Here is a 12,499-nt window from a genome sequence, read left to right as displayed (position 1 = left end):
TGACTTCCTAATTTGCAGTTTCCTTTCTTCCTTATTTGCAGTTTCCTTTCTCAGTGCCGTGGGACTTGAACTCACAACTCCCGTCAGCGTGCGCGGATCAGGGTACAAGCGTGAGACTCCAGTGACACTCCCTGGAGCTCAGAGCGTGGGTACACTCTTACGTTCACTGTGTATAATCAGCGTTCCTTAATTTCCTGTATTTACACAGGTTCTTTTTTCAAAGGCATTCCCAAAGGTTCTCCACCCAGATCATGTCATAAAAATCCCTCTTTTTAACTTTTAAGCTAAAACTTTTTAAGCTAAAACTTTTCCGTTAAAAGAGACATATATTATTCTCCCCTTTGAAAACAAGGTAAACTGAGGCACTGCTCAACACTTCGTGCTAGAAGCCCTGTGCCTGCTTGGAGGGGAGGGGCCTTGCAGGGTGTCGCCAAATGCTGTGGCCGCCGAGCCCCCCTGTTCGGCCTCCACCCTGCGGTTAGTGCCCGGACCTGAGTGGGGCAAGGTTTTCATTTCTCTGTCGGAGTTTGCTTGCCGCGGCCCGACCATTCCGTTCCATTGAAATAATTGGGAGAAGTTATTTTTTTCCACAGGCGTCCTGCCTGCAGTTCATCGTGCCTATTATTCTGGATCTGCTTCAAAAAGAAAAATGGCCTTTCATGGTGTCTCCCGAGTGTGGGCAGAAATTGGACCAGGCAGACATATAACTCCACATAGAGATGGAAAATATTCACGGAGAACACCCACACTCCACGCAGGGAGAGGGCGAGGGCAGCAGGCAGCGGGGCTGGGCCCAGCAGGCAGGCACAAGTGACCTCTCCTCCTGCTTCCAGCGGATTCCAGATCGACCCCACCCCACCAGGAAGGGGAGAGCCCAGCAGGCCAGGCAGGCCAGGCAGGAGGACTTGAGGCTCCTGGCCCCGCCCGGCTTCTCCCTGCCGGGACCTCTGCTTTCCCCCTCCCTTTGGGGGCCACAATAAGAAGGCCCCCAAAGTTTCCCAACGTTGATACAAGTACGGCTTCCTGTCAGGTGTAAGCATTTGCTCTGTGAGCCCGTGTTTGCCAGGGCAGCTAGGTGGCCGGACCTCCTGCCCCTGTGATTCGCTTCTGCTCCTCGCTGCCTTCAACTTCTTGAAACACTTCCAGGGGTGTCTGTCCCCGCCAGGGCACCGATCTCTCAGCCCCCACCCCGCCCCCAGGTGGGACGGCGGTAGGAAAGGCGGCAGGGGGGAGGATCTCTCCAGTACTCCTTCTCTCTCCATCTGTTCCTTCTCTTTGCCACCGCCGCCCCCCCAGTGTCCTTTCCCTCCCCAGGGACACAACGGAAGGAAGTGGATGATATAGAAGCAGTTTGCACTGAACCTTTAGAGAGTTCATGTACCTTAAAGAAAAAAAAAGGAGCCATGCTTGAATGAAAATTACCCTCCTCCTGCAAATAATAATAATAATAATAATAACAAAATACAAAGCAAAACCTGGTCAGCAGACAGGGGGCCCTCTGGCTCCCAGTGGGGTCTCAGACTGAATCACCAGCTGGGAGGGCTCCCCGCAGCATCTACATGACCCCATAAGATGATTAACAAGCCCTTCAGAATATGAGAGAATTCATAAGCACAGTCATTATGCTTCCTAAGAGAAAGTGGTTTCAGTAAAAGACCCACCGAACTTTTTCTTCAAAATTTTGCTTCTTGGTTTGATCTCTCTTTTGACCTCACCTCCACTCTCTCCTCCCACACCCCCACACCCAGCTGATCTCAAATTTTAAGTATAATATTAAATGGCCAGAAATGAAGCACAGCGGGAAGGGGAAATGAATTGAATTTCTGAAGACATACATTAGAGAGAGCTATTAAAAATTCAAACTCGTCCTAAGAGAAAGAACAAATTATGCATCCATCATTTTCTTTTTCCACCAAATGTACACGCTTAAAATATTTGTCTGGTGGATAAAACTGAAAGTTATGCTAATATTGGAAAAGCAGATCTAGGCATATCAGAGAAATTTGTTTTTAAAGGGACATTGCCAAGAACTTTGAATCCAGCACTTGACCTGTATTTAATATTACTCTGATCTGGTAGAGGATGCTTTCTGGGTTCTAAATACCTACTTGGAAAAAGTCTGGCACAGTCAGAAAATAAAGTACAACTCTCCTTTTATGAGATTTACAACAGACTGTCAACACCATCTGATAATTGAATCTCCTTGAAATCAGCAAAGCTATATAGATATCATCAGGAACGCTGATGTACAAACTAGCAAGAGAAGGGGAAAAGTAAGAAAAACTTATTTATTTTACTCCATTTAATCCATAATTGAGGGAAATTCAAAATTTGCCAAACTAAGGAGAAATACGAAACACGGATTTTTCAAAATTCGTTTGAAAATAAAAGGAAATGTTATTGCTGTGCATTAACCCCTCTTTTAAAATATCCAAAGATGAACTAAAACGGACAAAGCATCGTGATCTGAGTAAGTCTGAGACTGTTCCAGGAAAAAAAAAAAAAAACAGTTGACATCAATGATAGTGATGTTTACTAGAAAACTAACCTACTTCCAGCAGACAGTAGACAGTGTGGCTGATATTAAACAAAATATGTGACTGTTTGCCTTGATGTGAGGAGGGCGGAGCCCCGTTTGTTTTCCTATTATGTAAAACCCCTGCCCGACTCCTGCCAAAACATTTTCCCAATGACACGTCTGCCCGCCTTTGGACGTGTTCCTTACTAAAACAAATACACCCAACAAATAATCTTTGATAGCAAATACTCATAAAGGCAAACAATGAAAACTACTATGGGGTGTTTCTTAAGATGGCACTGAGCACTGAAGAATTACCACACACAAAAGCAAAACAATTCTGCCTTGCTGACTGGGCCAGTTCCCAGAAGTCAGCAACGGGAGCAACTTGCTCTTTCTTGGCAAGTAGCTAATTTTCCCCCCTTGGGGCAGTGAGTGGTCCTCGCCCTAATAAGTCACAGTGTGTATATATGTTGTCTACTTGGGAAGAGAGATAAGTATGAAAACAAACTAGTATTATAAGCGCACACTCACAAATAAAAGGAGAATGTCTCCCAAGACCGTCCTGGCACCTTATAAAAGTGTAATTTAACCTTATCTAATCTGGGGCCTGTTTCATCATAAGGATAGCCAATAATGTAAACCTTTGTGCGAAAGGAAGGAGGAAAAGCACATGTGGGGTGGGCGGCGGCCAGCGTCTCCTGTGACAGCCTGCCGGTGGGGACCCGGGGCAGCCAGTGCAGACCATGCGTCCTGGAGACGCTAGGCGAGAAAATGACGGATGGGCCGGGGTACAGTGAAGGCAAAAATGGCTAAGAGAATCGTTTCCTCTTCCCATCTGTTCAGGAAGGACGTCAGCGAGATAGACTAAACACAGGCCCTGGTTCGGGATTACGTGCGTGCGCCTGTGTGAACACAACAGCCTGGCCTTTAAAAGAACCTTCCTCCACTCACTGCAGGGACAGACAAAGGGAGACCAGACGCCCACACTGGCTGGCCTTGAAGAGAAGCAGGGCAGTCCCAGACTGTCGCCGCAGCCAGCGGGGGCTGGGGTGGTCCCAAGGGAGTCTGGCCCTGGTGCCCACCGCCTGCCGCGGCCACCAGCTGATGGGACGTACCCAGCAGTGCTGGACACACCGGCTGCCGGGACTGTGCACGCCCCGCTTTTCCTGGGAAGACGCGGGAAATCCTGGTGCAGAGGGGCCCTTGGGCACCCCTAGGTCCAGCACACAGCTCTGCCTCGTTCCCTGGGAGAGCAGAGCCCCTCACTCCCAGAAGCTCCTGAGATGAGATGCGAGAGGCCGTGCTCTCCCCCCAGGCCTAACCGAGGTCTTGGGGCCTCCACTGGCTTTGCTACCAGGTGAAGCTCTTCCCAGCCTCACTATTGGCCTTTGGATCAATCTTCCAGGCCCAGGCCAGGTCCAAGTTGGGCAGGGGAGGGATTCTTTAAAAAGGCCCTGTGGCCTATTCTCTCCCCTCACCTCTCTGGCCTTCCCTGCTGCTATCCCCACCCTGCCCCCTGAAGCTCCACACTGCATTAGACTCCAGGGCCTGGTGGGACTTAAGGCTGAGGAGGCTGGGGCGGCTGGCTGAGGGAAGGCTGCACTGGATTTTGCAAGTGCTGGCTGGGACCCCTGCCTCACCCACTTGAGAAGCATTTCTGGAACATCTGTGTGCAGACACGCTAGCTCTGTGCAAGTCAAGTAAGCTTACACACGTACAACAGATGCAAGTAAGCTTACACACGTACAACAGATGCAAGTAAGCTTACACACGTACAACAGATGCAAGCGTGGATGTCGATCAACGTTTCCCCACATTATTACTATTTACCTTCACAAAGGTGTCCAGCAAAGGGTATTGTGTTGTGTTTCAGCTGCTAGAATCATGCTCAACGAAAAGAAAGCCTCCATATATTTGCTGATTAAATGGATCAGTCAATAGATCCTTGATTTGAAATGCACATTTTAACATCCAAAATAGAGAGGAGACTTAATCCACCGGTAATGGTCACTGGTTTAATTTTTCTTCTCTGAGTAGAAGGTAAATGATGTACCTTATCAGAAATGGTGTGTTAGACCCAAGGAGACACACAAAATAAAATGGTGAGGCCGCTGTAATTTCAGCCAAGTAACTTACTCTCTCTGAGACTCAGTTCCCTCCCATATACGATGCAGATAATAGTGTCCATATCATTGTGAGGATTAAAGGAAATGGTTACTTGAAGCCCTCAGCAGAATGACAACATAAGAAATGCTCTGCGCATCTTATTATCATTGTCTAAGGGTCTGTGGCTGGGACTACAGAAGTGTCATATCAAGCAAATTTACCCTTCTCTAGTACCCCCCTGCCCCAAACCAAGTGTCTAAAGGAGCACTTGAACCTTGGGGAAAACAAAGAGCTATCCCATTTGGTGAGCAGAGAAATTTTCCAATTCTGATTGGGGTTTTTATGACCCCAAGCCAAAAGGGACCTCCGTAAAAGTAAATTCTGGATTTCTTTTTCTGTCGCCCCTAATTTATAGTTTAACCCTAGTCAGCTATTGGCCTTAAAAAATACCAGGGCAAATTTAGGAGTAGCTAAATACTACGGAGCAAGTGGCTCCTTTCCTTTCATACATTTATTTCTATTTAATATTCTGTGGAAATTTGCCTTTTTATTTGCCATAGTTTATCTTTTCTTATATCTTTGCTTCCAAACTAAATAGCACTAATCCGAATGCATACCTCTCTGCGTGCCAGCGTCTAGCCTTGTGTCTGTGTCTACTGTGTATGTAAATATTGGCAAGTTTCTCCGTGGGTAACGCTGCAGTGTGCATGGTCTGTGTTGTCATACAGTGTCTCCGGGGAGTGTAAATGTGTGTGGGGGTGTGAGACCGCACTAGTATCCACTATCACTGCCACTCACTAGTCCTGTTCTCTAAACAGGTTCTTTGGAGGTTCAGTTTTTCATAATTAAGACTAAGGTGTGGTTAAAAAACAGAAGTACATTTTCCTGGAAACCAGCAGTCTTCATTTGCAACTTTTATTGGCAAACCTGGCTGCCAGTAAATACATTCCTTGGCATCTTCCAGAATGTAATTCATTTGATGAAGCGGCCTTGCTTTTTTCTGTAACGTGCACATCATTAAAAGGAGCCGCCTGGAAGGAATGTAGCCGGTGGCTGCAAGCCCCAGGACCAGGTCACCTCGGGCTCCAGGAACAAAAACGTCGCTGGTCCGTGCCTTGGAGTCTGAGATGGTCTCCTCGTGGGACTTCAGACTGCTCTCGCCTGGACACTGGGGAGGTTTCAGAGTGAGAAAACAAGGGGACGGTCACCTCGCGGTCCCTCTCCAGCAGCGCGGCCACCCCCAGGGACCCCTTCCTCGGGAGACCCTTTCCCCAGGAAAGGCTCCGGAAGGGATGGGCAGGAGCGGGGCTGGAGCCTCACGCCGCGGCGGAGGCGCAGCCGAGACTAAGCTGCGGACCGCAGGGGGCGCTCGGAGCACGCGCAGTGCCGGGCGAGGGAGCCCAGAGCGGCCGGCGAGTCCCGGGCCCCAGGCTGTGGGACTTGGAGGGGGACCTGCGCCGCCAGCCGGGGAGCCCCAACCCAGTCCTGCCGAGAGGCTTTGGGACTTCCCACACCTCGTTTTCCCTGCTCTGCATTCGCGGGGAAAAGGCGGGAAGCCTGTGGAGGGCGGATGGGGACCCCGACCACCGGGCCACCGCTTCCAGCCGCAGGCGCTCGCGAGGACAGCTGCCCTCCGGGAAAGGCCTATTGCACCCAGCCAGGTGTCGGCCGTGTCCCGGCGCTGAGAGGTGCAAACTGCCGGCTCTGGTTGAGGGCCCCGCGGCTGCTCCCCGCAAGGTCTGGGGTGCGAAGCTGACCGCGCTTTTCGCACACCGGCCCCGGCCTTGCGTCCGCGCGGTGGGACGCCCCGCGGGTAGGGTGAGGGACGTCGGGAGCGGCGTCCCAGAGCTCAGGCCCGCCCGGCAAGCGGAGGCCCCGGGGCGTCGAGGCTCAGGCTCTGCGACGGTCGCTTTCCGGCGGGCGGAAGGGTGGCCGCCCGGGCTCGAGGTCCGCCGCGGGGCGGTGCTGGAAGCACCCTGGCGGGACACAGGCCCAGCCGCCAGCAAGGTGCAACCGACCTCACCGGGCCTGCGGCTCTGAACTGTCTGTGCGTCTGTCCGCGGATCGGTAGCCAAGGCGCGTCCGTGCAGGAGTGAGCGCTTTTCACTCCAGCCCCCGGAAGGCGCCTTCGCCCCGCGGTTCTCCCACCGCCGGCGCCCGCCCGCACCCTGCAATCCCGGTCCTGCGCTACCGCCTCTGGGGCTGGAGGACCGCTGGGCCCTGCGCTGCGCGCGCCCCAAATGAGCCGGTGTCACGAGGCTGAGAGGAAGCGGGGCCTCTACCCTTTCAGGACCCGGCTTGCCGCAGCTGTCCTGAGTCTGCTGGGGACCAGGCTGCGAGGCCACGCAGGTGCGCACATGCACACGCATGCACCTAGTCCTTTCCCATCACCCACCCTTTCATAGATTTTATTCTTGTCCTGGATTGTTAATGAAAGATGACAGTTCCGGTGTCCATCTACCTCTGGGCAAAGGAAGCCCTGAGTCTTTCGTGGCCAGGAACTAAAGTTAAAGATTCACTTCCCGCATGTCCTGTGCCCCTTCCTTGTTAAAACTCGGCTCTGAGGTGACAGGTGGGCCACCCGACGGGTAACCAAGAGCAGGTGTTGGCACGCATTGTCCTGTGTAAGTAATTAGTGGGACAGCCCATCTTGGGGACTTGGGGTATGACATTAAATTATCCCATCACATAAATTTCCTGTGGAGATCTGCTCCTACAAGGACAACTATCCAATCAGTTCTATCGTGTGGACAGGCAATGTGGATCACTTTGTCTTTAAAACATAATCGAAAAACAAACGTTCTTTTTATTTATTGTAGGAATTATTTTTCTGCTGAGGAGGGGGCTGAATTACAGGTGCTGCGTTAACAGAACCTCTATTCAGAAACCCCCCAACTAAGAGGGAAGAAGAAAGCAACGATCTGAGTCTCGGCCACACAGGCATTGGGTCCCAGCCTCCTCCCTCCGCTGAGAAGTCACACTGAAGACAAACACTACCTTCTGGGCGATAGTTTGATAACGAATAACAGTTATTGACACCGAAATATCCTCCCCTACCCCTGGGTTCCTGATCTACGCAAACGAGGCCATATGTAGAACTACAGGCATTTATCTAAATAGCTCAAAGACACCCCCCCACACACAGACACACATGGACTTTGCTGCGGTTGTTTGTGATTTCGGTCTAGTGGGGAGTTTTCAAATCTCTTTGGCGGGATAATTGCCTTAATCTTCCAATTTGTCTCCTGGCAGCGGAGGGGAGATGGTAGGACGGCTGCAGACATGCATCCTCCCTCCTGGGTTTGCAGAACCCTCTGGATTCGATGCATCCTCTAGAGCAGAAGTCCCTTCCCTCATCTTCTAAGCCTGCCTTTCCTGTTTTCCGCAGCTCCTGGACCAAGTGGGGGCCCCGGGGAACCCGCGGGAGGGCAGCCTAGACCCCCCGATGGGCAGCTTCCTGGGCATAACCGAGAGCCAAAATCTGGATATGCGGGAACTGCAGACAGGGAGGGGGTCTGGGTAGGTCCCAGGGACGATTGGGCTACCGGGGCTGGAAAGTTCCCAGGGGTCTCTGGCGGAGAGGACAATCTGTGCGCCCTGGGCTGGGATCGCACGCTGGACAGTCATTTCTTGAACTCGGGGCTCACCCCATTCTTATTCCCTCTACTTGACTTGAATAAAAAGAAAAGAAAAGAGAAAGAGTTCCTTCTGGCTCCTGGTGACCTGCGTTAGGGCACCATCTCCACCCCCCAGCTCCCCCCAAAACACACATTCCTGCGGTGTCACCGCGTTCCCGAATCCAGGCATTTCCTGGAGTGCTCGCCACATCTCCCTGGTGCTTTTCTGCAGTAGGGACCCTGGGGAGGCCTTGTTTTAAATATCACTGTGACGTCACGCCCCCTCCTGAGAGCTAAGGACCCCTCAGTGGGCCCCGGGAATTGTAAACCCACCTGGCAGGTCAAGGAGGGGCTGGGGGTTGCAGGGCGGGCCAAGTGGCAGTTCCACCAAACATCCATTACCACTGTCGCCTGCAGGACCTTCAGCCTGAAAGCAGGGGAGGTGTCAGAAAAGAAGCCCAAGGTGTCCTGCCGGGGCATTTCTGCCGATTGAGTCGAGGGTTGTTCAGGAGACATGATTGAACTACCCTGAGGAGCAGGAAAAAGGGGCATCAAAAACTTTAAACTGAAAATAAAAACTTTAACCCATTCCCCAAAAGACTTCATTTCTGTGCCTTAACTTTAAAATAACACTCCTAACAACAATAATAAAATAAGCAAAGTACTTGAAATATAATCAAGCCTTTTACTGGAGGTTTGCTTCCGAGTAAGCTTATAAAACACAAATGCAAATATCTTTTCCTGGCGAATATCCAGAGCTAAACCAGTGGAAAGTTGATCTTTATAAAACTGCATCCCTCCATTTTTTCTTGCATGCCAGATACTAATTTCACAACGGTAACTTTTATATCCAAAGCGGGGAGCCCAGAACACCACCGCTGTTGGATTTGCAATTTACATAACAAGCTGTTTACACTCCTCTGGTCTGGCGGAGGAAGATAGAGAGGGGAGGGCAGGGGACGGTGTGCTGGGGAGAGACCGCGAAGCACAACTGTCCATTGCAAAACCCGGGGCCCGCTGGCGTTTCCCCCTTTAGGAAAACAAACGAGTCGCTATTGCTCTTTCCTCTCCATGCACTGCGAGCAGTGGAGATGAAGTTTAAAGTTCAAATTCACCAAACGCTGGGGCATTTAGGGAGACCACTTAATTGGCCTCCAGGCTGAAGCCAGAGCACCCCATAAAGCCTCAGCCGAAGGGGCTGATTATGTCAGAGTACAGGGATGGGGGCTGGATACGAATTCATTTTTCAAGTCGGGGGTCTTCTCCCCCCTTCCTTCCTCTGCATGTGTTTAGGAACCATCAAGTACTGAGCCCCCTACTGACAAATCTAGTGTTTTTTCCAATATGAGCCCCCGACCTTGGGAACACCCTGAAAAAGGAGTTTCAAGTGCCCCAAGGGCACAGCAGGCCAAGAGGCCTCAGGAATTGGGACTTCCGGGCAACCCCCTACCCTCAGGCTAGTTCTAGAAGTAGCAGGTCCTCTTCTCTCCATGTAAATGTCCATTCTGAAACACACTGTTTTTTCAATGTCCAAATGACATGGAGCTGAGCCTGCTACACAAGTCAGCGCCTTTGATAGCTAACAACTAAAGCGACAATGAGAATTTTTGTGCAGTGAGGAAGCCGGGATTCCAGCTGGGAAGCCAAAAGGGGCTCCCAACACGTCCTTGCATTAAAGATTGTCAGAAATTGGGGGAGTGGAGGTGTTAAATGCGTCAAGTACTCTTCTTCACAGATTCCCAAGTTTGCCAGTACCCCCCCCCCCCCGCTTCTGGTAAACGATCTAGTGTTCAGTCTTCAGAAGGGTCTTTTCTAGAGTTGCCAAAATGCAGAATTGCGCCGCAGGGAGAGGGTGGCCAATTTTTTTCCCCTGTTCCTTCGTTTCTTTCCCTCTGTCCTCCTTCCCATCCCATTCCAGTCGTTCAGAAACTGTACATTTCAGGCGTGCACAAGGATACATCTTCTGTGTTTATCCTCCCAGAATCCTTGACCCGATCTGCAGGTGCGATTCTGAACACCACCCCCCCAACGCACCCGTTATCTGCAAGTCGGCAGCCCCGCGCGTGTGGAGGTGGAGGTTGAACTGAGACGCGTTAAGTTCTTGGACGTGTTTATTTGCTTCTTGTCATCACACCTGCTAATGTCACCGAGCCCGAAGCGTGACCCCTCCTCTGAGCCGAAACATGCCGGACCAGGCAAGACCCGGCGGCGAGTGGCGAACTTTAGGGATCACGTACACACCCCACCCTCCCCGCCACAGGGGAGCGCAGGGAAGCCTCCGGGCCCCTGCAGCCAGTGCCTCAAGCACCCTCGGGGCGCCGAGTGCCCTGGCGGGGAGAGGAACGAGGTGGCCTGAAATGGGACGAGCGGAGCCTACCTGGGCAGCGGTCCCGGCAAGGCCGCATATCCCCTCTCCCTTATTTCTACTGGATAGGGGTCACGAGGAAGCCGAGGTGGAGGCGACAACTCCTACCCCAGCGGGAAAAGCATGGCTGTGACTGAGCCTTTAAAACCCTGTCCTTTGTAACCCAGCTCCGGGCAAGAGAATCTCCAGGTAGGGGGCAAATGAACACATCAGTGAACCGAGTGAGACTGGCGACGAGAGGGAAGGAAGAGGTGGAAAGAGAGGAAAGGTGAGGAGAAAAGGAGGAAGGGAAGAGAGGCCCACGAAATCCCGGCACTGGACTCAGCCAGATCGACCAAGGAATGGGAAAGAGCCAGCCCGAGTTGGGGCTCGAGGACTCGGGGACATCTGGGAGCGGTGGACGGAGGAAGGGTCTGCGTGGGGCCCAGGAGGACCCAGGAAGTCTGCGAGAACAATGGACGCCTGTGCGGAGGGTCAGGGGTGGGAGACAGTGCGGGCGGCGGCAGCGGGAGGCTGGGGCTCGGGGCAGGGGCGCTGTGGGTGCAGGCCTGGCGCGGGCAGGGGCAGGGGTAGGGGCGCGGGCTCCGAACGGCCGGCGCGCGTGTGGTCAGCCCCGCGGTCCTCCCGCTGCTGGGCGCGGGCCGCCAGGGCTCGGCCTCCGGCTCATTCAGAGGCGGTTCTCGCCGACCATTGGCTGCTGCTGCTGTGGTGGGGCGGGGCTCCGCTGCCCGGAAAAAATGTAACTGCGTAAAAAAGTCCTCGCCTGGGTGACGGATGCTCAAAAGTTCAGAAGTTTTCCCAATGCTTCCTTAAGCGGCCGGCGCGAGAGAGACTGAAAAAAAGGTGACGCGGGGCCCGGGAAGGCGGCCGGCGCGCTGCCCCCCGCCCCTGGTTATTTGGCCGCCTTCGCCGGCGGCTCAGGGCAGAGTCTCCTGGAAGGCGCAAGCAGTGTGGCGAGAAGGGCGCCTTCTTGTTTTTTAGTTTTGGCTCTGTTTTGCCGTTCTCGCCTGGAAGTTGCTCCGCGGGTTCCTCCAAGGCCGTCTGCCGCGTCCTCGTCCGTCCCTCTTCCCTAGCACCGACCCCGAAGTGGCCAGAGGCGCCCCAAGAGCCCGAGAGAGCGCAGGGAGAGGCCGCGCGCGGCCGGCGGCTTCGGGAGGCGGCGGCGGCGGCCGAGCCGGACTCAGCGCGGCGGCCCGGCACCAGCTCTGTGGGGCCGGACTCGGACTGGGCAGCCGGCGCGGCGTGGCCGGCCTAGGGAGGGTGGGGGGCGGCGGGAGGCGCGGGGCGACGGCGGCGAGCGGGGGCCATGCAGGCGCGCTACTCCGTGTCCAGCCCCAACTCCCTGGGAGTGGTGCCCTACCTCGGCGGAGAGCAGAGCTACTACCGCGCGGCGGCGGCGGCGGCCGGGGGCGGCTACACCGCCATGCCGGCCCCCATGAGCGTGTACTCGCACCCGGCGCACGCCGAGCAGTACCCGGGCGGCATGGCCCGCGCCTACGGGCCTTATACGCCGCAGCCGCAGCCCAAGGACATGGTGAAGCCTCCCTACAGCTACATCGCGCTCATCACCATGGCCATCCAGAACGCCCCGGACAAGAAGATCACCCTCAACGGCATCTACCAGTTCATCATGGACCGCTTCCCCTTCTATCGGGACAATAAACAAGGCTGGCAGAACAGCATCCGCCACAACCTCTCGCTGAACGAGTGCTTCGTCAAGGTGCCCCGCGACGACAAGAAACCGGGCAAGGGCAGCTACTGGACGCTGGACCCGGACTCGTACAACATGTTCGAGAACGGCAGCTTCCTGCGGCGGCGGCGGCGCTTCAAGAAGAAGGACGCGGTGAAGGACAAGGAGGAGAAGGACCGGCTGCACCTCAAGGAGCCGCC

General features: G+C 53.9%; 2 protein-coding genes across 2 annotated transcripts in view; one reads left to right on the top strand and one right to left on the bottom strand.

Annotated features, from left to right (window-relative positions):
- Positions 1 to 3,468: 3,468 nt before the first annotated feature.
- LOC117802256 lies at positions 3,469 to 8,778 on the bottom strand. The gene is made up of 3 exons (XM_034660203.1): positions 8,578 to 8,778; positions 5,555 to 5,795; positions 3,469 to 3,707 (listed from the first exon to the last, which is right to left on the bottom strand). The coding sequence occupies exons 1-3, from the start codon at positions 8,758 to 8,760 to the stop codon at positions 3,469 to 3,471; spliced, it is 663 nt and encodes a 220-aa protein (XP_034516094.1). The 5' UTR covers positions 8,761 to 8,778.
- Positions 8,779 to 11,356: 2,578 nt separating this feature from the next.
- Positions 11,357 to 12,499, top strand: part of FOXC1 (forkhead box C1) — a 3,903-nt gene continuing 2,760 nt past the window's right edge. The window contains exon 1 of the mRNA XM_034660202.1: positions 11,357 to 12,496. Coding sequence (XP_034516093.1) covers positions 11,916 to 12,496 — 581 coding nt within the window. The 5' untranslated portion in view covers positions 11,357 to 11,915. The remainder of the gene's footprint in view (positions 12,497 to 12,499) is intronic.

Source organism: Ailuropoda melanoleuca, chromosome 5 (assembly GCF_002007445.2).
Source record: "Ailuropoda melanoleuca isolate Jingjing chromosome 5, ASM200744v2, whole genome shotgun sequence".
Taxonomy (NCBI): Eukaryota; Metazoa; Chordata; class Mammalia; order Carnivora; family Ursidae; genus Ailuropoda; species Ailuropoda melanoleuca.
This window is presented reverse-complemented; position numbering and strand designations above follow the sequence as displayed.